Source organism: Triturus cristatus, chromosome 12 (assembly GCF_964204655.1).
Source record: "Triturus cristatus chromosome 12, aTriCri1.1, whole genome shotgun sequence".
In the NCBI taxonomy this organism is placed as follows: domain Eukaryota; kingdom Metazoa; phylum Chordata; class Amphibia; order Caudata; family Salamandridae; genus Triturus; species Triturus cristatus.
The window spans coordinates 533,804,037-533,829,263 of NC_140595.1; the positions used below are offsets into that span (position 1 = coordinate 533,804,037).

At 45.3% G+C, this 25,227-nt stretch overlaps 1 protein-coding gene across 4 annotated transcripts in view; it reads left to right on the top strand.

Annotated features, from left to right (window-relative positions):
• The window catches only part of CBFB (core-binding factor subunit beta), a 186,555-nt gene that overhangs the window by 15,812 nt on the left and 145,516 nt on the right, over nucleotides 1-25,227 (top strand). For all 4 annotated transcript variants that reach the window (XM_085639689.1, XM_085639686.1, XM_085639687.1 and 1 more), the window contains exon 3: nucleotides 13,773-13,889. In XM_085639689.1, coding sequence (XP_085495815.1) covers nucleotides 13,773-13,889 — 117 coding nt within the window. The remainder of the gene's footprint in view (nucleotides 1-13,772; nucleotides 13,890-25,227) is intronic.

Here is a 25,227-nt window from a genome sequence, read left to right on the forward strand (position 1 = left end):
CTTCAGGCCTAGTCCAGAAGGAGTGTAAAGCAGCTTGTTTTACCAGCACTTAATCTTATGGTATAGGTTAAGTGAAAAAGAACCGCACAGTGTAGTTATAAAAAAAATGTATTTATTATTAACACTCACTAACACAACACGATATCCCCTACAATACACACAATACTTAGTCAAAAGATTACGTAAGTAGCACAAATACACAGTGGTCCCCAGGGGGAGACCAAACCATATACTAAAATAGTGGAATGTGAACCATGACTCAAGTCAAGAATGGACCCAGAAGACATAGAAGAGTCAGGGACCCGAGGTGTGTATTTAGGAACTTCACGGAGGCCGTGGGCAGAGTATGAACACGACCGTGTGATGAACACAAGTCAACGGGTACGTCGCATTTGCAGTTTTGAAGAAGGAACTTTCCCAGCAGACCCTGAAGAAACCACGTGGCAGATGAAAGGTTGGAGAGTCACCCCACTCGTGGATACCCCAGTAAGCAGGATACCTGCACCAGGGAAGTCAGGTGCATATGTGTCAAGTGACGTCGGAAACTGCCGAAGACCACAATGGAGGACTTCAGGAAAGATGCCGCTAGAGAAGAAGACAAAGGAGTCCGGTGGAAGCCAAAGGTGGATTCAAGATGGGAAGAACCTGAAAGCAGAGGGGACAGACTCTATGCCACTCAGAAGTGACCAGGCCAAGCCGTGGCAACAGCAAGTGGACACTGTGCACAGGGGTTCTGCTCTAGCGATTACGACAAGGTATACTGGCTTTCAACTTGCTAGGATGACAGTGCAAACTTCGACGGAGTTGTAGAGCCACCACTTGTGTTGCTGAACCTTTCAGAGTCTGTAGGAGCTCGGGATCAGCAGACCGGTCAGCTGGATAGCTGTGCCTGCAGATGCAGGGAAGTGACTCCTTCACTTCAAGGGAGATTCCATCAGGTGTCTTGGATGTCCACAGGTCCTGTGAGGAACCTGTATTGAGCACAGGAACAGACGTTGCAGAAAGACTGGCAGGACGACGAGACCAGGAGCAACAGGAGTCTTCCCAGTTGCAGTCTTGATGTCCAGAGCGAAGTCCAGAGTGCCCAGACGGTCGAAGATGAAGTGGTTTCGAATCTGAATCTCGTCCCACAAAGAATCTAGGAACCCACCCACAGGTAAGCCCTTAAGTACCCTAAGGAAATGGTTGGAACGATTCAGGGGTCCCTCCCAGAGGAGGAACTGGACAGTGGGGAGGATACTCCCATGTCCTTTGTCCAGTTTCACGCCAGAGCGGAAGCCAGCGGCTCCCTGAACTGGTTTGGACTGGAGTATGCAAGGAGGGCACCAAATGTGCCCTTCAAGCAGTCTGAGTGGTGCTAGTAAACGCCCCCATCCTGTCCCAATACACTACGTCCTGTCTGGGAGATGGTCACACCTCCCTGTGACAGGAAACCTATGGTCCTGCCTTCCCCAGGTCGAGCTTGGCTCAGCTGCAGGAAGGCATGTGGTCGGCAGCAGCCATAGTTTGCTGTGCTGGTCATAAAGACTGGTACGGGGAGCAATGAGGGCCTTCTTGAGCAGCTTTTCAGTGCATATGATTCCAACATGTTTGATACCAAACACGACAGGGCTTGTTAGAGCCAGTTTAGAGATAGCCATTGCGTAATGAAGCATGGCCACTCTATGTATCGTAATGGCTGATGCACTTACAACCCAGGAGAATGAACTCCGATGGTTGTAGGAGTGTCTTGCTCATGCAGGGGCACCCTCACACTTAGAACTGAGCACCCTGCCTTCAGGATTGAAAGGTCTGCCTTGGGGGTGACTTATAGGTTTTAAGTGCAGTGACCTCAGATATAAGAAAACTTATATCTGTCGTAAGCGGTGGTACCACTAGCTTACACAGGCTGCAATGGCAGGCCTGTAGTCACAACTTGAGTGTTCTCTCATGGGTGGCATAAGACATGCTGCAGCTCATGGGAGACCCCTTTGAACCTATGCCCTGGGTACCTCGGTACCATATACTAGGGACTTACAAGGGTACACCAGTAGCCAATCTGGAGTGTACCTAAGTACTCACCATGTCCAAACCTTCTCACAATAATCTTCTTGAGCTTCTTGAATGTGTGGAAACAGGAGATGGGGGACTGTGTTCACCATGGCCTGTTATAACGAGGCGGTCCTCAACTACTATTCTGAGGTTCTTTCCATGGGTGGATGTGTTGGGCGTGGATGCAAAGTCAGCAGGCCACCTGTGGATTCCCATAGCGAGATGTCTTTACTGAAGATGACTACTTCTGTCTTGTCTATATTGAGGTTCAGAACGTTGTTTTTCATCCATCTGGTGACTGCAGACATGCAGGCGGAGGTGTTGGTTTGTGTGTTCAATGGTTTATCGGTGAGCGAGAAGGTGATTCCATGAGGAAATGCCCTCAAAGAATTGGCATAGCAATGAAATGGATGCTAACAAAGGGTATGCCATCCATTGGTCTGTTATTGTGTCATTAACATTTTCTTCCGCTCACTACTGTATACACCATGGGGCAATGTGTCAGCCCACTTCAGCCATTGCCAGGGATTCTGCTTTTTCACAAGGAGCAGATCCACATAGAAAGACATTCGCATGACTTCTATGACAAGTTGTGCAGTTGAGACCTAAACAATATTTTCCCTTTTAATAAATGTCATTTATCTATTTTTTTTTATTGATGAAGGCCCAGCAGCTTCCTTAACAATAATGTTTTGCAAATGCTTCTTATAATATAGTATTAAAGATATCTACTTGGTATCAAATTACTACTGGGAGGATAACTGAGTAGCCTAACCTACCCGCTGTCGAATAACGGAAAGCATAGTTATTATTTTTGCAACATGATTTGTGGACAGAGGAGTGGCTATAGGTTCCTGATGCCAGACAACCTAGCCCTGCTATAAAGCTGTGAAAATCGCCTTTGGGTAAAGGATGTTAAGGCAGAGGTAGTTTGTCAAGGGGTAGGTATAATCTTTAGGACATGAAACCACTTGATTATATGGGAATGAAGCAGACGGACAATCAAGGGTGCATAAATTGATATCTCTGTGGGTCTTGCATATACACTTAGATGAAGCCATAAGCACTACTTATTCTCCAGCTGTATGAGATGGGTGTTATTTTGGCTGGCGCAGAACGGTTTATATTTCACCGGGCATGGTGTGAATAACATAATTCACCATGCACATTGTTTCAAAGGGCAGGATTTCTTCTGGCACATTATTTGATGGGTGTCGTGTCTCCTTGCAGTGCTTGGATGCTGGTTTCCATCCGCATAGTGTAGTTTCTCCTGTTATTGTACTCGTGATTGGTGACCTTATTATTGGCATACGAATTCAGTGGGTGAACATTATCTACACTGCGTTTACGATGGGAGACAGTTGTGCAGTGTGGCAATCACCCTACTCAACGCATCAGGTCTTTCACCAGTCCAGAATGTCTCTGTGGGAGCATGCCCATGTTCCTGGCTTCAGAGAAATGTTTCTGGGATAAAATCTGAGGATGTTGGGTGAATTCATGAGCTACCCCCTTATGAACTGCAAACATAATATATAAGCACCGCATGGGCACCCCCAAATGGAAGGAATATTCTGCGCTGAAGAATATCAAAGACCATGAAACACGTGTCTGGCTATCTCCTGTATGCACAGTGAGTTTTTACTGCAAAACTGACTGAAATGGGAGGACACTGAACTGCATATATAAGGCACTGCAAGAAGACTGGTGTAACATCAGAGAGTAGGAACCTCACCTTCTCAGCTACCTCCGATATAGTCTCTCTGGCTTTCAATGTGCACTCGTGAGGTGGTGCAGAGCTCTGCCATGGTGCAGGTACACCATAGAAGTGGTGCCTTGTCTCAAAGCACCATAGCTTTGCAAGAGGACTCCTTCTTGTGTCTTGGTTTCTCTGTCCATTCCGATTCCTCGTTGAGTTCCTGACCGCAGCTGATGATCCTGGACTGCATCCATTTCTTTGGCGCCTACTTGGCTTTTTGTCAGCTTCTACTCTTGTTTCAACCCAGCATGTTTCCAGGCGTACCTCAGGTTTTCCTTTTTTCCATTAACTTCCTAACTCATATCCCTGCTCTATTGCCTGAATGCTTCCTTCGCCCTCCGTTAGCTTTTAGCTTCCATTCCTGAAGCATAAGTTAATGCGAACATCTGGTCTATCTTGGGTGCAGTGAAAGCGGCAGTTTCTTTCTTTGCTGCCGGTACCAACCAATACGTACAGGAAGCAGTAATAATGTTCATTACAAATTTCTTAAGGTGAACTCTGATTATTGTCCTGCAAAATATTGCAAACAAAAAAAACATTCCTCGCGCCACAGCCGCCTCCGTCGCTCCTCTGTTGTTGCTGAAGAGTCAGGAAGCACACAGGCTTCCCTAAGACAATCACAAAGCAGCACTGCAGTGTTGTAATTGGTCTGAGCGCCGTGGTTCGGAGCTCAGATGGTGCCTGGGGCCTGGGCATGTTCTCCACCAGGCTGTGTAATGCAGCCTGGTGGGGGAACATGCAAAGTATCCTTGACGGTTTGGCCAGGCCAAGAAGGCTGGCCAAGCAGGTATGCGCACTTAGGGGCCTATTAGGACGGCGGTCGGAAATTCTCCCCGACCGCCATGGTAGCGGGAAAAGACCGCCCGCAAGGACCGTGGCATAACCGCCGGCCCAATTAGGATGCTTCGCAGTCGAAATCCGACTGTGGTGGTCGGATTCTGTCGATTAACATTGCTGCGGTTGCTGCTGCCAGCAGCTCCGCTGCGGTGTGAAAAGGAGCATGTCATGCATGTCACTGCACTGCGTGGCAGGCACTGCACAGTGCCTGCCACCTGGTACAGGGACATGTAGAGGGGTACCATGGGTACCCCCCATGTCACCCACACCCCCCCCAACACATTGGGAGACCGCAATGGGCCCCCAGAGACATTCTCCACATGTCGCTGAAAGGCTGGCTACCGCCGGCATTATAAGCATGCCGGGTGAGCCTGGCCCTGCACCGGCATCATTGTAGCGGTCCAGTTCCGCCCACTAGGCATGCGTGCGGACTGGTACCGGCAGAAAAGTGGCGGGTGGAGATTCTCACCGCCGCGGTCGTCACCACCATGCTAATGGGACCGGCGGTTTTCAGGGTTGCGATCGCGGGCGGATGTCCACCGCTGGTCCGGCGGTTACCACCGCCGGCCTGGCAGTGTCCATCCATCCACCATCCTAATAGACCCCTTAGTGTGCACAGTCCACTCCTCCTCTCTGAGCCACCAGCCCCGTCCCAACCTAACCCAGCCCAGCAGCAACGAAAAATAAAATAATAACATTATTATCATTTTATTTTTCCCTTTCCACTGCTCTGAGAGCAGTGGGGCGACACTCCTCTGCCACAGTTCCTTCACAAAGTAAATCAATAAACTTGTCTTGGACCTGTCCCTCTTCAAAGTAATCCAATAAACCTTTCTAAGATCTGTTCCTCCACAAAGTAATCCAATAAACATGTCTTAGACCTGTTCCTCCACAAAGTAATCCAATATAACTGTCTTGGACCTGTTTCTCCGTAACGTAATTCAGTGCACCTGTCTTGGACCTGTTCCCCCATAAAGCAATTCAATAAACCTGCCTTGGACCTGTTCTTCCACAAAGTAATTCAATGAAGATGTCTAAGACCTGTTCCTCCACAAAGTAATCCAATAAACCTGTCTAGGACCTGTTCCTCCACAAAGTAATCCAATATAACTGTCTTGGACCTGTTCCCCCATAAAGCAATTCAATAAACCTGTCTTGGACCTGTTCTTCCACAAAGTAATTCAATAAACCTGTCTAGGACCTGTTCCTCCACAAAGTAATCCAATAAACCTGTCAAGGACCTGTTCCTCCACAAAGTTTTCCAATAATCCTACCTAGGACCTGCTTCTCCACAAAGTAATTCAATACACCTGTCTTGGACCTGTTCCTCCACAAAGTAATCCAATAAACCTGTCTTGGACCTGTTCCTTCACAAAGTACCCAATAAACCTGTCTTGGACCTGTTCGTCCACAAAGTATTCCAATAATCCTACCTAGGTCCTGCTTCTCCACAAAGTAATTCAATACATCTGTCTTGGACCTGTTCCTCCACAAAGTAATTCAATACACTTGTCTTGGGCCTGTTTCTCAACAAAGTAATTCAATTAACCTGTCTAGGACTTAATAAACAATGTAAGACATGATGATCAAGGTGTAGTAATACCACGTTGTCGCGTCACGGTGACCAGCACATTGCCTTTCATAGATCCTGCGGTTCATGTAGCTCTTGGACTGATCCTCTTGCTCGGTAGCCGTGCAGGCGCAGGTCTGTGGCCTTGAAGCACTCGCGTCCCCTGTAATACCATGCCACCGGAACATGGCCATAATTGTTGGTTATCTCGGCATGTGCAGTGGCCCATGGTTGATTTTACAAAAACATCGACATACTTTTTAAATCTCTAAAAACAGGTTTGTCCATTTCTTTATTGTGTGCGTTTTCGCTATAGGAGAAAAATACAGTTTTTATCTCTTAAATCTGAGATCTGGCAAACAAGACCTTATTGCTGTCTGATCACACACGCTGGATGTGTATTTGAAATACATTGATGAACATTGGTCTCTCAATCCGCAGGCTAACGGAGAGTTTTCCAGGAGCGAAACTAGCAGGAGGTTTTTTTTAGGTCTTGCCTAGAGGCATCTTTAGTAATATTTTGTTTAAGAACTGTTGTGTACAATACAATGTATGGAGGGGGCTATGGGTCATCCCTTTCCTCATGACTGGATGCAGTGCTTGAAAAGGAAAATTCTTTGTTCCTTATTCAATGGCTTTCCTTCCCATTCGTGTTTGTTACACCTATGGGGAATTGCTCCTTTACACTGCTTCTGATTGGATGAGTTCTAGACTTCCGCTGCTGGTTTAAGGGGACTCTTTTCAGATCTGGCAATTGAGACAGCTTTACTCGCTAGACTATTCGTTTCCAACAAATGTAAGGATAATATACACACAGAAAGGGACTTTTGGTCAATAGACTCCATTCATTGGTATGTTTAATTGTCATTCACAGTTTGCTTCCACCCACCAGCCCATAGGGCGATGGGTCAGACCACTCTACTCACTGGCTACTTTCACTTTGAGTAACTGCACAACGGTTGGGCACGTTGGTCACTTCTACTTGAAATAAGTTCCCCTTTTTTCAGTCACACAACTCTTTCAAAGTGTGCTTTTTTATTTTTAGTTTTGTATTTTATCCTTAATTTTTTTTTATTTGGCTTGCTCTCAAGATGATCAGTTATATGGTGATTTATATCCTGAATCATTTTTAAGGTGGCTGTTAAAATGTTTATGTGACATTGCAGCTCTGTAGATGCCTGCAATTTGAGGACTTCGTTGGGAAATTTCTTTTAATCGCTTAATAAAAAGTGATGGTAAAATACATGGCACAAAGAGACTTGTCTTTAAAAAAAATGATAAAACACAGAGATCAGTGATTGTTTTTAAATTTTTAAATGTGTATTGCAAGAATATGTGGCGCTTTGCTTTTCTTTTCGTGGCATATGTGTGCAATAAAAAGTGCACCTCTCCTGCCCCCTTGAAATGCATAGCCATTGCACCAGCATGTTAAGGCAAGCTCTCTTAGCTTTGCCAATGCTTCTTTACTTTTCTTTCAGCACTTTATGAGAGTGTGTGTCGTTCCATATTCTCTACCTCATCCTTGTGTTCCCTTCATATCTCTGCTTGCAACTCTCAGCTTTCACCATCCCTGCTCATTCATTGCTCTCCTATCCTGCTTCCAATTTTTTTATTTACTTTTTTAAGATGGCATTTCTTTGTAGGGCACCTCCCCTGTATCCTCTCCATCAGTTGCTCCCAGGAAATATGAGAAATATGGTGTCGTTTCGGAGGTGCTGTCTATGCAAGATGTGGACTGATATAGTGGGTGTTGCACAGCAAAGATGCATAGTTTTGGAGGTGCTGTCTGTGAGGGATGTGATGTAGTGGAGAAGGTGCTAAAAAGGGGTTTGTATAGGAGCACTCAAATAAACTTGTACCAAAAAATAGTCCACAGAGGTTTTGTAGTGAAACATTATTCTATTGTCTTGATAAATAGATGAGAAATAAACATCAACACAGTCAGCATGTGTTTCGTCTCATTGGACTTCCTCAAGGCTAATGTAGAAGATTTCAGAAGTAACCACAAAATAAGGTGGATGCGAATAATAAGAATTGTGGTAGTTCCGACTACTATGTGTTGAAGATGTCTGTTGCTGATCTTCACATAAGATTTGTAGGGGAGTTGAACCTGTAGATAAATCGATATTGCAGCAGCACAGTGGTTTCAGCTCAAAATTGGCAAGTGCCGCGATATAATGCAGAGTTACATTTGAAATATCGTAAAACTAACTCTCCAGGGTAAATGCAAGGAGGCAGGCAGAGTAGATGCTATGATAAGTCTGTTATGCCTGTATGCCGGTGGGGTTTGTGCATGTACCTGGAGTAGTTGTTGTATGGGAGAGATATGGTGCACTTTAAAATGTGCTGCCTATGGGTGATGTGGTATAGCCCAGAAGGTTTTATATACGAGACGTGGTTTAGTTTAGGCGTTGCTGCCTAGAAATGTTTTGATGCGGTGGAGGGAAGTTCTCTTTAGTAGATATGGGGGCTATTTGAAAAAGTATGCTCTAGGGAACATGTGGCGAAGCAAACGGTTTGATCTGTGTATTCATTGGGAATATGTGGTATATGGATGATGTATGATTTAGTGAAAATGATGAAGTCTAGTGAAGCAGATGTTTAGTTGAGATGCGGTGTAGCATGGGAGGTGTTGTACAGAAGGGATCTGGTGTAGTGGAGTATGCGCTGCATAGAAGAATTGTGCAGTAGTGTAGGAGGTGACGTCTGAGAGATATGGCGTAGTGGAGTCAGTAGTAGAGTTGCATAGGAGAGATGTGGTACAGGTTTGTATGTGCTGTCGATGAGAGATGTGATATAGCAAAGAAAGGTTATATATATGAGATGTGTTAATGTGAGCCATTGCTGTACAGGAGAGATTTGGTGTGGTGGAGGGAAGTGTTACTTAGTGGCTATGGGGTGTATTTGAAAAAGTATTATTTAGGGAAGATGTGGTGCAGGTAGAGGTGTGGTCTGTGCCATCGTTCGGGGGAGATGTGGTACAGGGATGTTGTGTGAACATGATATGGTCTAGTGAAGCTGATGAAGATGTATGTAGTGTAATACAGGAGGTATTTTAGAGGAGGTACATGATGTTTTTGTGGAATTGTGCACAAGAGATTGCTTTGAAGCAGAGGATCATTGATGGGATTTGGTGTATTGTGGTTTAGATGAGTTATGGTGTATTGGAAGAATTGTAGTTTAGTCAAGAGGGGTACTGTAATGGGTAGCAATGAGTCTGACACTAGGAACCTTGATGCTTAACATTGCTTTGTGGCTATACCATTAAGTTTCATTGTCTCAGTATTAAAGTTAAAATGCAGAGCTGAAAGCCGGTGTTTAAGAGGTTTAGAACCCGTAATACTTACTTTTAGGCTGGAAGGAGGAGAGGGGCTCAAAACTGATAATTGCATGAACCTTTCTGTGTTTATGAGTGACCTGTAAGCTGTTCCAGCAACCCCTGTTGTGGCTCTTTTACACGTCAGTACTTGAAGCCTTCACTCAGACTCCAAAAAACAGGAAGGATGCTCTCACCGTCAATGGCAACAGAATAACCTGTGAGCAATGTAGGTGTGAAGCTTTTCAAGACAACTTATTAGCTACTGAGTTTATGCAAAAAAGCATAAAGTGCACATTGGATTGAGAAGAGGCAGCATCACATGGACAGAATGGAAGGGAGGCAAACCAAGTGCCTACCAAGGGAAAAGCAACTGAAAAGTGGACCATGTTTAATTTTAGCCTGGTTAAATACAATCTGTGTTCAGGATTCATGATCCAAATTAGATATGGTTCTTTGCCTGAGGTGGTGGAAATTGCCATATAACTGAGGACTGAAATCATGTCAAGTGACCACTCAATTCTAACCTCCTCTCTATATGAGATAAATCTATGTTTTACCAGATCTTTGGTTTGGGGGCCAATACATTCTGGGGAATCAAAAGAGAAGGCTCAGCCCCAAGTTATAAAAAATATTCCTGATGTATGCCAACCGGGGTATGGCGATCATATTATTTAGATTTAAACAATTCTGTAACACCTTTCTCGAGAAGCCAGCGTCTGGAGTGCCCCATAGGTTCAGCCATAGTAGTAAAGGGGCCATACCAACATGGTCCTCCAAAAAGCGCATGCCCAGTTCTTAATGCGAGATAAAGCTAGAAGTAGTTTTGGGAGTGGCCCAAAGCCTAGACAGAAATTTATTTTTCAGCTGCCTGCAGTTTCATTGGAACAGCATGGCACCAAACCCCTGCCCCATTAACTCCAAATGAAAGGCATTTGATCTTATAGAGCTGACACATCTCCTTAATCAGCTTATGGCCTAGCTTTTTGGTAAATATAAAAATAATTTCACAGGTAGCCCCCATCTTCTGAGTTATCTTATTAATCTGCCTGTACCACGTCCCATTAGCATCAAGGAAGATACCTAAATAATTGAAAAAGGTCCTTTTGCTATAGGGGTCTCCCCAATAAAAAACATTTGGACCTTGTATTTTTGGGGCCGCAAGCCATAATAAATGATTTTTGATAATTCACCTTAAGGTTTACATTTGTCATAAAATGAAATCATTAAAGTCATTCAAAAGATTCTGGAGACCATTAGCTATTAGTGCTAAAAGAACCGCGTCCTCCGTGTATAAAAGTACTGGGACTGCGCAGGAGCGAACTCTGGGAACGTCTTCACTACAGGGGCCAAAAAAAGGATCTAAGAAATTGTAAAAATATAAAAGCAAAATAGGGGCTAATATACAGCCCTGCATTACCCCTCTGGTAACCTTTATTGGATGTGTACAGTTCCCAGGCTGTGTATAACGCACTTTTAAGGTTGTGTCCCAATGTAGGCGCCTTACCAGGTCCAACAATGGAGGGTCAACTCCTGCATGTTCCATCAATTACCACAACGTCCCGATAGCTACTAGGTCAAAGGCACAGGAGAGGTCCATAAGTGCACCTCTCCTGGCTTTAATGTACTTCCCCAGTATTAGGGATAAATTGGGAGTTTGTTCCACAGTCCCGGGTTGTAAGCCATATTGGGCCATTGAAAAAAGAGACTTGGCCTCTTCCCAATCCTCCAATTTTCCAAAAAAGACTCGCCCTAATATTTTTGCCATGGAATCTCATACTTAGATTGGCCGGTAGCATGCTGGGAGGTTCCTATCACCTTTTTTTTTATAAATTGGCACAATGATGGATTCACTCCAAGAGTCAATTGGATTCTACCTAACCATTGCCCATTAAATATTTATTAATGGTGCCCAAAAGTTTACATTGTACTTAAACAGATCTATTGGGAGCCCCTCGGCACCTTGCGCATTTCCACTTGCAGCGCTCTAAACTGTTTTGGTGACAGTTGCTAAGTCAATACAACTTCCTACCCATTTGCTCATTAAAAAAGAGCAGATCTACCCTAGTGCCCAATACATACTCCCCTCCCTGATTACAGGAATTAAAGATAAGATAAATATGATCAATGCAGTCCTATATTTAATTTAAATGTAGAACAAAATTAAACATTTTGAATTAAATATTTAATGTAAATATATTAATTAAAATTAAAATCATTTTTTAAAGATTTATTTAGTAAACTGTTTATATTTATTTATTATGTATTAAAAATCATTAACATTTATGTTACATTTTTTTTATTTGAAATGCTTATTAAAATAATTTTAAAAGACTAATTGTTTTTCATTTATTTGTTAACATTTCAGAAAATGTATATATATTTTAAAGAAGTCTAAATAAATATATTTATTTTGACATTATTTCCTATTGGGTTTATTTTAAGCTCCTACCTCCATTATTTTCCATGGAAGGGTGTTGCAGTACCAGTGGTTGGCTTTGTGAGGTGCTGTACTTACTCCAGGTCTGAGCTGGAGTACATTTACTACTCTTTTGAGTCCCTTTTTGTCAGTACTAACTTTAGAAGTGGCGTTTGTGACTAGCAATGGTCTTACTGTTTAGTGGGCGGGCCATGTTGCTCCCTAATCCCCTGCTTAGCCCTCCCTTACCCCTTCCCACTCCTCCTTAAACCCCTCCTTTTTTAGTGGTAAGTTTTCCCTATTCTCCAGCCACTCCCCATCCCTCCCACATTTACTTCTAAATCGTAGGTGTTCGTATCTAGAGATCACAGGTAGGAGATCTCCACACAGAAAAGATAGAGGCGAAGGCCTCCGTATGCAGGTTTGTGAGTAGCATTTTGTAGTACATGAGTGGTACCATTTTAGAACTGGTAAATGTACAACAAAATGCAGCTTGTGAATAGAGCCCATTGTGTTTGGAAGCTACGGCAGAGCCAACACAATCTTAGGTATCGTCATCCTGGTGATGTTTTCTTCATAAACATAGCATCTTGTTTTATTTTGTTTACTGGGTGGAGGCACTTCTAAAGTAATTAGTGACATGGTTTTCCTTAACACAATATCCACCCACGCAAGTCATTAACCCAATCTGTCCCCAAATAACAAGCATTGGCATAGCCAATAGGTCTCGCCATTGGGACCTCATAAGTGTTTAGCCATGCAACAGTTGCATAACTAAATACTTATAAGGTTCCAAAAGCGAGACCTATTGGCTATGCCAAGCGGCCGTGCGGCCGCGAAAGTGAAAGTGATCGTGATCGCGATCAAACATCAAAGCGGCCGCGAAAGTGAAAGTAATCGTGGTAAAGCGTGGCGCCCGCGCACAGGCACTGTAACTCTAGGCTGGCCTGGTAGCACTTTTTGGAGCCCTCTCAATAAGTCTCGCCAGACCAGCGCATGCGCTGGGTGAGGCGAGACCTAAAAAAGCATGCAAACTGAAAAATACACTTGTGGTAGAAAGACGTTCAGTTGCTTTACCTGTCAGTTTACTTGCATGACTCGTGGGATGGAGAACAGATGGATAGGACACCCAAGTATGTTGTTACATATTTTTGAGTGCTTTGTGCTTTTAAAATTGAACTGTTCCTAATTTAACAGCTTTTCTGTTTAAGTCTCTCTTGTAGAAATTGGCGTGGTCTTATTGTCTACTGTAGTTAAATCTCGGCTTCTCCCTCCAAATTGTGTGATCTTGGGCAAATCTATTCCTCTCCCTTTGCTTTACTTCTATTATCTAACAAAGACTGGGAATACATAGAACAGGCAATCCATTTAGCATTATGCACCACACCTAAAATGTACAAAAAAATGATCCAGTGGCACGCGCTCAGGGCTACAATGCAAACATCTAAGTAACCATCTGACTATGAAGCCAAAATAGGAAATGGAAAAAACATATTGCATAAAGGAGCCTGTTTTGTTTGGCAAAGAAAAAACACAAGCATCGGTACCAACAGCGATTTAAGCTGAAATCTAAAATACCAGACTGTAATGTCAGCAAAAATAGCCTTGATTCAAAGCTATAATTTATATCTGAACGGGCAATGGAAAATGACGTTAAAATGGAATCAGATGTTTGTAACTCGATGCGGACGAGAAATGATGAGTGTGTGCTTTTTTGACTTTTAAGAAGTATTGTCTTTACTGCCTGGCTGCAGACATAAACTGATGTAAAAATAAATGGCTGCTTGCATAATTTATAAAATGCCTGGCTCCCTGATCCTGTTTGTATTGATTTCTCTAAAAGGCTTTTGTGGCCACGGGAACCAATCTGTCTCTCCAGTTTTTTCCGGCCAGCTGGCAGGCTGAGCAGCGGCAGGCACCGACGCGGGAGTATGTGGACTTGGAAAGGGAGACGGGCAAGGTAAGTGGTGCGCACTCTCAAATGTCGCTGTGAAGTCTGGGTAAGCTGTTTGGACCTCAAAATGGCGCTGTGAACTGGGGTACACATTATGCAACCTAAATAGAGCAGCACGGGTCTAGGTAAACTGTGTGAAACCTAAAATGGCTCTATGCAATGTGAATAAACGGTATGCCCCTTCAAATGGCGCTGTGCAGTCTGGGTAAATTAGGTGCATCGTCAAAAGGGGCTGTGAAGTGACTTATTGGCTTCCATTGGTGTAAGAACCCTGACCTCGTGCTGGGTTCCAGGGTGAACCCTCAAACATCCTTGTGAAGTGGGCAAGTGAGTGAACATTATGGCTTTGAGCTTTGTATGTGGTATAAACCCTGATATGTGTCCTTAGGTATAAACACTTTGGCTTTTCTCTGGATATGCAGTGCGTCCTTTCGAATGTCACTGTGCAGAAACACTCAGGGTTCCATTTCGCTTAGCATTGTGCATTTTCAAACATTTCCTTGTGCGCTATCGCCATCACTTCAAACTGGGTAAGCATGGTGCCACCCCACTCCTGCTCTTAGGCAGTACCATGACGTCAAGCTGGGAAGCAGCATGCACTCTCATACGTGTGCTTGGACTGTAATATGGGCGTTAGTACTATAACATTGATCTGGGTACTCTGTGCAGGAGAGCCCGTGCAGGTAAGAGCGGTGGGGCCGGGTTGGGGGTGATTTGACAGATGACCACGAAGGAAAATTAATTAAATAATACATTTTCCGTCATCGTCATCTATCGAAAACCCCCCCTGACCCCGCTGCTCTTACCTGTATGGGCCCTGCTGACTCTGCATGCACGCCCACATTAACAACATTGCTTCGATTTGGATAAGTGGTGTATGCTCAGATGTCTTTGGACACTAACATCATGATGCACCATGATGATTTCACACATTACTTACCTTCCCCAGGAAGATTGCAATGATTTTAAGTAATTGTGCAATAAAAGTATCTATCTATCTATCTATCTTATCTATCTATCTATCTATCTATCTATCTATCTATCTATCTATCTATCTATCTATCTATCTATCTATCTATCTATCTATCTATCTATCTATCTATCTATCTATCTATCTATCTATCTATCTATCTATCTATCTATCTATCTATCTATCTATCTTCCCCAGGATGGATATGGGAAGGTTCAGAATGTCTGCTTTCGAAACAACCCTGTGATTGGACCTTGTTTTGGCCAATAAGGACCTGCCCCCCGGTAGGCAGGATGCAAAGAATAACATAATGCATGCCACTGTAGAGAGATGAGCAGATTTCCCTAAAGACCCTGTGTCTTCCTTCCCAATCCAAATGCAATTAAAAACAAAGATAATTCAATTTACTGTAATGAGAATTAGAAAATATACTTACAGCTTGGATTCTGTAGCTGTAATCGAAAGAATGAGCCCCAAAATCAGGCCCACATGGAAGAAGTGAGAAAGCAACAAATGGTTCCGGATATCTCACAAACAAATTCACAGCAACGCCATAATCAAAATTAAGTCAACTTTCGAGCACAACTGTATTTCCCAAGGACAAACGTCTCCCTATGATGTTTGATAATCACAGTCATGTTTTGTTCAGATTGTGGCTCGTCATTCTTTAAGAATTTATTTATTCTACTGGATCATTTAGTACATTATAAACACTACACCATTAACAAATTCAAACAGTGGGGCCATCATCCCAGACATGTCGTAAAACAGCAGTAATTCCATACAAAGGGACCAGTGTGTGCAGAACATTACAGTAGGAATAATCGCCTGTTAATCCTTCTCCCCAAAATATGTGCACCACTCCCCATGGCTGCCGGTATATGCTTAACCCTCAGATTCCTGCCTCTCGTCTGCACCTCCCCCATCTCCTCTAGTCAATCTGATATAGCTGACAGCCTTTGAGGTATTAAAGTTTACTCTTGGCTCACACCAAACAACCACCACGCTTGATATTCAGTATGCAAAAATCATTTCGATGCCCTAAAGGAAAGACATTTCTGCGGCAGTAATGACAGGGAAGGTGTCATAGGTGCTATTTTCAGATGACTGAAGGATGAGTTTCAGAATCAGAAATGAAAATGTGTTTCTCCAAAGAAGACTTTTAACCACTAGTTTTAGGTTTCTAATCGTAAGGAGATTGTCTACTGTAGAACAAAGGGACGAGAAGATCACACTTGGACCGTCAGACTCATAGGGGTGCGGCGGTCTCCCAACCACCCTATTATGATATGGATGGCCGGACAGCCACAGCCCGCCACAGTTGCCAGAGAACCGCCGTTCCCTGGTGGTGTTGCGGCGATCAGGAGGCAGTAATATGCTTGGCAGGACCACCACGGTTCCAACTAGCACATTACAAGTTTGCTCTCCACCATTGCTTTCATGGTAGTTCCACCGCCATGAAAACCGTGGCCGAGAGGAAACATAGGGGACCCTACAGGGCCCCTTGTTGCCTCATGCCCTGTGAATGCACACAGGGGGGCAGAACATGTGCCCACCTGTGTGCATGCACATCAGTTCCTGCACGGCATGGACTTTACAGTCCATGCCATGCATCAACTGTTTTTGGCGTTCCCATTGCCGTGCCCATTTTCAGGGCACCTCGTAGGAATGTCAAAAGCATAGCGCGTTAGACAGGAGGAAACTCCTAATCTGGCGGGCTGTCTGACCGCAGCTTTGCCTTTGTGGACCCGGTGCCGCACTGCCAAAGTCATAATCAGGTCCTTAGTGTTCGGGCAGTCATTAAGAATTCCTCGTTAAGAATTCTAGTTGACAAGAGCTCTCTATTCCCATGGCAACAAAGCATAGGGATGCTAAACGTGTAGGATTGGATCAAGTCTTTTTTATGGCTCATAGTTTGATAATGAACTCCTGCTTGAGAATCCTCCGGGAGACTAAGTCCCTGGTGGGTTTGATGCACTTGCCATTTCCTCCAAGCCATTGCCTCGGTACATGAAGTTATTTTTCTGAGCAGCTGTTTAGAATTTGTGAAGTAAACCCATGGCCATTTGTCTGAAAAGGTACAAACACACACCTGCTATTTACGACTCCGCCTTGGGAGAAATTCTTTGTAATTGTTACAACCACAACTTCATTTAACATTTTGGGAGAGGCAGTCATTACTTTTATTTTGGAAGTCCAAAATCTGGTGTGATTAAAATATTTCAAGTCTTCCTACTTTTGTGGGTGGGAAGTCAAAAACAGGCTATGCATAAAACTTTGGAAGCCAGTCCGTTTTCTGGAAGCCTAGTAAACATGACTTTCCTTACAGTTTCTTGTACTAAGTGACTTTTCTAACAAAAAAATAGAAGTAAATGCATAGCACGCTGTGCCCGACACCAAATTCTGCTCTCTTTTCTTCTTCTTGTCGAAGAAAAAACACACAATGAGGATCAACCATTAGATTGGTAAGATTCCAAATCTGAGAACAAAACCATCTGGGTTCCTACAAATCCTACAAAACCTATAAAATACATAAATAAAGAGCTCCGGGCTTTGAATACAGAAGCTCACCCCACCTGCCAGCACTCTCTGGTCACCTATGAGCCCCTGAGCTGCTCTGTCTGCGGTTTCATAGCTGAGACCGGGGTTCAGCAGGGACAGGGCGTAGGGGAAAGACAGACCACACTAATTATTGGAAGATGGGACTAATAAACTGCAGATCCCTCCCAAAACATGCAATCGAGTTTAGGCTTCTAATTGAGGAGGAAGAGCTGGAGGTTCTGTTTCTAACAGAAACCTGGCTCCGAGAAAGCTCTATCCCAGAGATTGTAAACGCCCTTCCCCAGGGCTTTGAAATATACTGCCTTGAAAGAGCGGGTACAATAGGAGGGGGCATATCTATTATTTGCAAATCACATCTAGCCTGTGTCATCACCCCCCTCAATATTGCTAAGTGTGAGGCCTTTGCCTTCAGACTGTCTCCCACCCCGGCATGCTCCTTTTCAGGCTGCCTTATCTACAGGCCACCAGGGACCTGTACACCGTTCCTAGAAATAGCCCCAGACATCTTGGCCGGCATGATAATAGGGAAAAGCGCCTTTACTGTTCTAGGTGACTTCAACATCCATTTGGACAATCAAACTAATCCTTCGACTATGAGATGTCTAGCCAACTTGGATGCCCTACAACTCACACAACTGGTGCATCTGCCCACTCATGAAAAGGGCCATATTCTGGATCCCAATTTCTCTAATGACCCCAGACTGGAGCCATTGGCCCCCATACGTATGCCATGGACAGACCACCTCTTCATCCCAAACTGGTTTCTAAAACCCCATATTACAGAGCCCAAAAATGTAAGCCCTGTACTGGGACGTAAATGGCCAAGGCGAACTCCCGAAGCCTGGATCACAGACCTTGAGTCGTCCACCCTACCAGAAACGAAAGACTTGGAAGAAGCCCATAAAAATTGGCTAACCTGGATAAACGGATCCATAGATCGGAACTGCAGGAAGCCAGGTCCAATAAAGTAAAAAAACTCCAACAGATTGTCCTGGTTCAGCCCTGAGCTGGTCGCTCAAAAGAAAAGCTGCAAAAAGCTAGAACGAAGCTGGAGAATAACTTATGACCCTAAGCTCAAAATAGCCTACAAATTAGCTATCCAGCAATATCATGAGAATATCAGGAAAGTGCAAGCTGCCTTTTTAGAAGAAAAAATTGAGAAGTGCCCTAACTCTTCAAAAGAGCTGTTCAAAATTGTAAAATCCCTCTCTACAATTGACTCAGGCGCAAACGTCTCTCATTGCTCAAAAGAGGGATGTAATGGGTTAGCCACAATTTTAAGTGCAAGGTGGAAAATATTTACAATTCACTCCACCCTAACATAAGCTCACCAGCAGACACCTAAGCCCCCAACACCTCTCCTGAACCCCCCAAGAGTGCAGAACAGTCAGTACTCTTCCCCTCCCCTGTTCTACTCACCTTCCCCAAACTGAGTGAGGAACAGGTTGGGTCCCTGCTACAGAACATTAAATCAGGGTCCCCTCTGGACCCGGTGCCACCTCATATTCTCACTCAAGGGGGGAAATGTGTCCTAACTCAACTCCCCCACCTTGTTTCCCTATCCCTCGAAAATGGCAGAGTGCCCAAAGAGTGGAAACATGCCATTGTAAAACCTCTACTGAAACAAACCCAACTCGACCCAGCCTCTCTGGCGAACTACCGCCCAGTTTCACTGTTACCCATCCTGGGCAAGATCGCAGAGAAGCACGTGAAGAGCACTATTTCACAATTTCTCGAAGACAATGGTATACACCAAACCCAGATGGGATTTCGACCAAAACACAGCACAGAGTTAGCCTTACTTGTTGAAATTGAAAAATTAAAAAGCATCTTAGACCAGGGAAGAGCCGCCGCGATCGTGCTATTAGATCTAAGCGCGGCCTTCGACACAGTAGACCATGCTGTATTGGTCAACAGGCTCAAGGACATTGGAATCAGAGGCACAGCCAACCAATGGTTGGCCTCTTTCCTGAAGGGCAGATCTTTCCAATGTATGGAGGCCAGAATTCTATCAGACTCCTTTCCAGCTTCTTGTGGGGAGGGGGGGGGGGGTAGCTCAGAGATCTTCTCTGAGCCCGACTCTCTTTAATATCTACCTGAGCCCACTAGCTCACATAGTTCAGGAGTTTCGTTTTTCCATTGTGTCATATGCCGACGACACACAGCTAGTTGTCCCAATCTCAGATTCCATCAATTCAGACCATAGGCAACTAGCCCCCTGCCTAGAAAAGATTGGTTCATGGATGGCCGACTGTAGTCTTAAGCTGAACGGGATAAAATCGAGCTTATCATTTTGGGCAGCAACTTCAGCCCACGCTCGGAGAGCCCTTGGCCAGCAAAATGGGGTCCGCCTCCCCCCCCCCCCTAAAACTTACATAAAAAACCTGCGGATGTGGCTGGACCAGAACCTAATGATGGAAATCCAAGCTAAAAAACTTTCTAGTACCTGTTTTGGGATACTTTGAATGATTAGGAAAATAATGAGCCTGCTCCCAGAAAACTTAAGGAAGATGGTGGTTCACGCCTTGGTGGTGTCGAGGCTTGACTACGGCAATGCCTTATACCTGGGCTCCCCCAAATATGTCACAGACAGACTGCAGGTAGTAGAGAATGCAGCAGCTCGACTGCTTCTAAAGATACCCAGACATCAGTCAGTAAGAGCTTCCCTTAAAGAGCTACACTGGCTTCCGGTCCAGTCCATGATCAAATTCAAGTCACTCTTCTTGGCCCATAGAGCCATGTACGGGTAGGCCCTGCGCTGGTACGAGATCTTATCTCCCACTACTCACCTCGTCGCCATCTCAGATCAGGATCAAATTTTATGATGAATACCACCAGAATCAAGAGATCCAGATGGGGTGGAAGGTCGTTCAAACACCAGGTACCCAAACTGTGGAACAGTATGGACCCAGAACTCCGAATGATTGAGAACAAACTGACCTTTAAAAAGAAACTTAAAACATGGCTGTTCCCCTAAATCTCTGTGCATGATATCTCCCTGTCTTGTTTCATACTAGCGCTGGGATGCCTATGGGTAGCCATGCACGCTATAAATCCCTAAACCTAAAGTAGAGAGGTTTGCAAGCAGCACAGTGAAGACAACTGTATGGCAATAATACTATCAGGCTCTATATCCCTTCTTCAGGATCTTGAGTGGGCAGCAAATTCTGAGGGGATCATTTGCTCTAGATATGGCTTTGCTGTTTGGCCATGGACAATGCAAAGAAGTCTATCTCATGGACATTATTGGCTTGAGTTGTGGGTGGTCAGTGTCAAGCCAGCTGTGCAGAGTCAATGGGATAGTGTAAATTGCCCCTATTGCAGCCGGTAAGGTAGCGTTCCTCTGGTCCTACAAAGGTCCATAAATGACTCTATAAGAGGATTGGATGTAGAGGATAGGATGTAGCCTTACAGCTAGAGCAGTCGACATCGAAGCTGGGGAACTGGGTTCGAGTCTCGGCAACGACGCTCCACATCCTGTGATTGTAGGCAAATCACTTAATCTCCCCATGCCTGACAAAAATGAATGTGTCCATCTGTAACAAAACTTGTGCTCATTTAAAAGCACTCTGATACCCGATTTCTCTGGTCTAGTTCACGCTATATAAAACTATATACTGCCCACAACTGAGTCGCTTTTTATGTATGTATTTGGTATTTGTAGGGTGCAAACTTAGGCAAAGTTAGTATAGAGCTGTGCAGAGTCAAAGGCATAGACACAGGCACCCAGTGATTTGAGAGGTATCTGGTTGGTGGACTGTTACTGCATCATCATGTTGGATTCTTTAAAGAGGTGTGTATTCAACTCTCTCCTAAATTGGAGCAGCTCTGGGGTGGTCCTGATGGATGTTCTTCTAGGTCCTGGTTGCACACTCGGAAAAGACCTGTTGCCTTGTTTTTCTTTTACTTTTTGTTGTTGTACTTTTGGTGGCTGTGTGTGGGTGAGCAAGGGAATGTCCTAAGAGGATAGCATGTATCACAACCATACCCGGCATTCGCGCCCACCATTAGCCATGTTCCAAAAGTGGATAAATGTTTCTTAACCGCGTCAATGTCCGCACGCACTTGGATACCTCATTGTGAGTGGTTAGTGGAGGAGTAGCATCCACAATTTTGATGTTTGTCATGATGTGGCATTTGATACATGGCAAACTATGTTTGTGTAGTCTCTAGCCTTCCCAAAGAGCACAGCTACGGGTTAATAGCTGATAAATGTGTTCAAACGTGTTCATGGCCTTTGAGGAGAGGGGTTGGGGGGGGGGGGGGGGAGATCTACACCTCTCTCAAAATGTATCCTTTAAATTATGCAAGCACTAAATGTCTAAACATTTTTGGATTGTGAATTGTAGTTTTGTGTGTGTGACATTGCTTGCTCTGTTTAAAGCCCTTTGGCCATAAATGCAAATGGCGGTATTCAAATCCGTTGGGTAAAAGGAAGTGATTGGTTACCACAGTTCTGATATTTGCAATGGGTAAATAAAGCAGCCCCTATTATTTGAGATGTTCAAATATTGAAAAGCTGAAAGAAGCGTAATCTTTGTTTTAGAAAACTGGTAATTCTGGTTTTGTCTTATAATGCCAACTACTATAGCAAACATTTTGCATAAATCAACTTTTCAGTTGAACAAGTGTTTATGCGGAATTGCACTTATGGCCAGCCCTAACTAAATGTCTTCGTTTTGTTGGCAAAGAATACCCTGACTTTGATTTTTAGATTACACTTCTGTTTTTGTGTCATTGGAAAGGAAATCATTTAAATTATAAAGCTGTGGTCCTGGCCTTTTCCCACCTTCCGTTTTTATTGCCCATTTGTCTGACCTTTATTTGCGCTTGATTCAACTAACATTAAACGTGTGTGTGTTTTGCATCTGTAAATTTGTTCACACACTAAAAAATACAAGATTTATTATTTTTAAATAAACTGAAAAATGTCAATGAAATGACACAATCGTGGTGGATGCCCGCAGTCATGGGAGAGTCTCTGCACTCATGGTGGAGGCTCAGCAGTCGTGGGGGAGTCTTCGTTCTCGTGGTGGAGGACCCGCAGTCATGGGGGAGTCTTCGCACTCCTGGTGGAGGCCCAGCAGTTGTGGGGGAGTCTCCGCACTTCTGGTGGAGGCCCAGCCATTGAGGGGGAGTCTCCACACTCGTGGTGGCGGCCCAGCCATCGTGGGAGAGTCTCCGCACTCGTGGTGGAGGCCCAGCAGTCGTTGGGGAGTCTCCGCACTCATGGTGGAGGCCCCACAGTCGTGGTGGAGTCTCCGCCCTCATGGTGGAGGCCCGCAGTCGTGGGAGAGTCTCTGCACTCATGGTGGAGGCCCCGCAGTCGTGGGGGAGTCTCCTCACTCCTGGTGGAGGCCCAGCAGTTGTGGGGGAGTCTCTGCACTCCTGGTGGAGGCCCAGCAGTCGTGGGGGAGTCTTCGCACTCGTGGTGGAGGCCCAGCTGTCGTGGGGGGGTCTCTGCACTCCTGGTGGAGGCCCAGCAGTCGTGGGGGAGTCTCCGCACTCGTGGTGGAGGCCCAGCTGTCGTGGGGGAGTCTCTGCACTTGTGGTGGAGGCCCAGTAGTCATTGGGGAGTCTCCGCAATCATGGTGGAGGCCCTGCATTAGTGGGGGAGTCTCCGCGCTCATGGTGGAGGCCTCGCAGTCGTGGTGTAGTCTCCGCACTCCTGGTGGAGGTCCAGCAGTCATGGGGGAGTCTCCGCTCTCGTGGTGAAGACCCCGCAGTCGTGGGGGAGTTTCCACACTCGTGGTGAAGGCCCAGCAGTTGTGGGGGAGTCTCCGCATTCGTGGGGGAGGCCCAGCCATCGTGGGGGAGTTTCCCCACTCGTGGTGGATGCCCAGCCGTCGTGGGGGAGTCTCCACACTTGTGGTGGAGGCCCAGCCGTCGTGGGGCAGTCTCCGCTCTCGTGGTGGAGGCTCCGCAGTGGTGGGGGAGTCTCTGCACTCTTGGTGGAGGCCCAGCAGTCGTTGGGGAGTCTCTGCACTCATGGTGGAGGCCCCAAATTAGTGGGGGAGTCCCCGCGCTCATGGTGGAGGCCCCGCAGTCATGGTGGAGTCTCCGCACTCATGGTGGAGGTCCAGCAGTCATGGGGGAGTCTCCGCTCTCGTGGTGGAGGCCCCGCAGTCGTGGGGGAGTTTCCACACTCGTGGTGGAGGCCCAGCAGTTGTGGGGGAGTCTCTGCACTCGTGGTGGAGGCCCAGCCGTCGTGGGGGGAGTCTCCACACTCGTGGTGGAGGCCCAGCAGTCGTGGGGCAGTCTCCGCTCTTGTGGTGGAGGCCCAGCGGTCGTGGGGGAGTCTCCGCACTCAGGGCGGATTCTCCGCAATGTGAACTCTCATTGCGGAGATTCCTCCCTCGCGTGGAGAGTCCCTCACGACAGGGGAGAATCCCCCGTGACTGTGTGGCCTCTGCCATGAGTGCGGAGGCCCTTTGTGAGTCAGGCCCTCAGTCTTTATCTGGGCTGAAGGATGACAAAGAGAACATTTTCCATATTTGGTGACCAGAGTGTTTTAACCCTGCAAGTATTTCCATTGATCTAAATAAAAACATAATTGTGCCTCCTTGGGGGAGTGAGGGGGGCACTAAAGGGTTTCTGGCATTTTGCAATAGCATCTTTGGCATCGTGAGATTATGCCCTATAATGCATATCATGGGAACAAATCCCCTGACAGAGCTTAGAAGTCCCCATATAGATGAACCCTCCCCACCCCTTTTAATTTTGTCTAGCATAAAAAGCCAGTGTCACCAGACTTTAAGTGATCAATAGAAAAAGAGCTTTAAGAAGCGCGATTTTCCAGAGGCGATGTGGCTCCGCCCACATGTTGATCTTCCTACCTAAAACATTTGATGGGGCTGAGGTTGTGTGTTCCTACTGAGAAAGATTGCTCATGTTGCACCTTATTCCTGGTTGGAAAACTTATGGGCAATACAATAGCCCTGTGTTGGACATGACAAGCCAATGATGCATTCATCCTATGCCATAGTTCTCATCTGTTTCATGTGATAAGTAACAACGACAGAAGTAGGTTTGGCCTATTCCTTATGAAAAGCATATTTTAAAGTCAATAGGCCGATATGGGTGGGTTATTATTCGCTGTTTTAAAGCTTGTGGGCGGGTATTTTGTTACATGGAAACTCACAAATTGCAGTAAAAGGTACGACTTTTAACATTGGTTATTCCGTCTGACAAGCTCCTAGTGTGGAATATTTGCACTGCGAGGAACCGTGTTATGTCCCTTTGGGACAGGTTGTATATTGTTTTGTCAAATGTAATTTTCTACATATTTGTTATTTTAAGACTGTATAGCTGCGGGATGCCTTGTACGAAAGCTTATGTTCATACAGTAGGTTTGAGTTGCTTATGACGGCAAAGCTAGGGGTAAATTCTACAGACCAGGTTGGTTCATTGAGAACATTATGTCCAATGCCATTGGTCTGAAATGTTTGTTATGAAAAGTTCAGGCATCGCCCGTAGTCCTGTCTTGCGTATTGTGAACATCCAATGGACCTTTAACCCCTTCAGTGCCCGCCCCTTTCCCCGCCCTGTGCCGGCCGTTGCATTAGCGGGCGGGGTCTATGACGAGCTGGACTCGTCATGGGCACAGCGCAACCGCGGCCCATGACGAGTCCAGCTCGTCATGGGCACTGAAGGGGTTAAGAGTGAATTATTATACTTTGTTAAACCCTGTTGACAGGTATTTAGATACATGGAATCTTGCAGACCACAGGAGTAGGCAATAGTTTTGTTGCCATTTGGACAAACCCTGGGAGTAGAAGATTTGCACCGTGATATTCATTGTTGGGCCCTCTG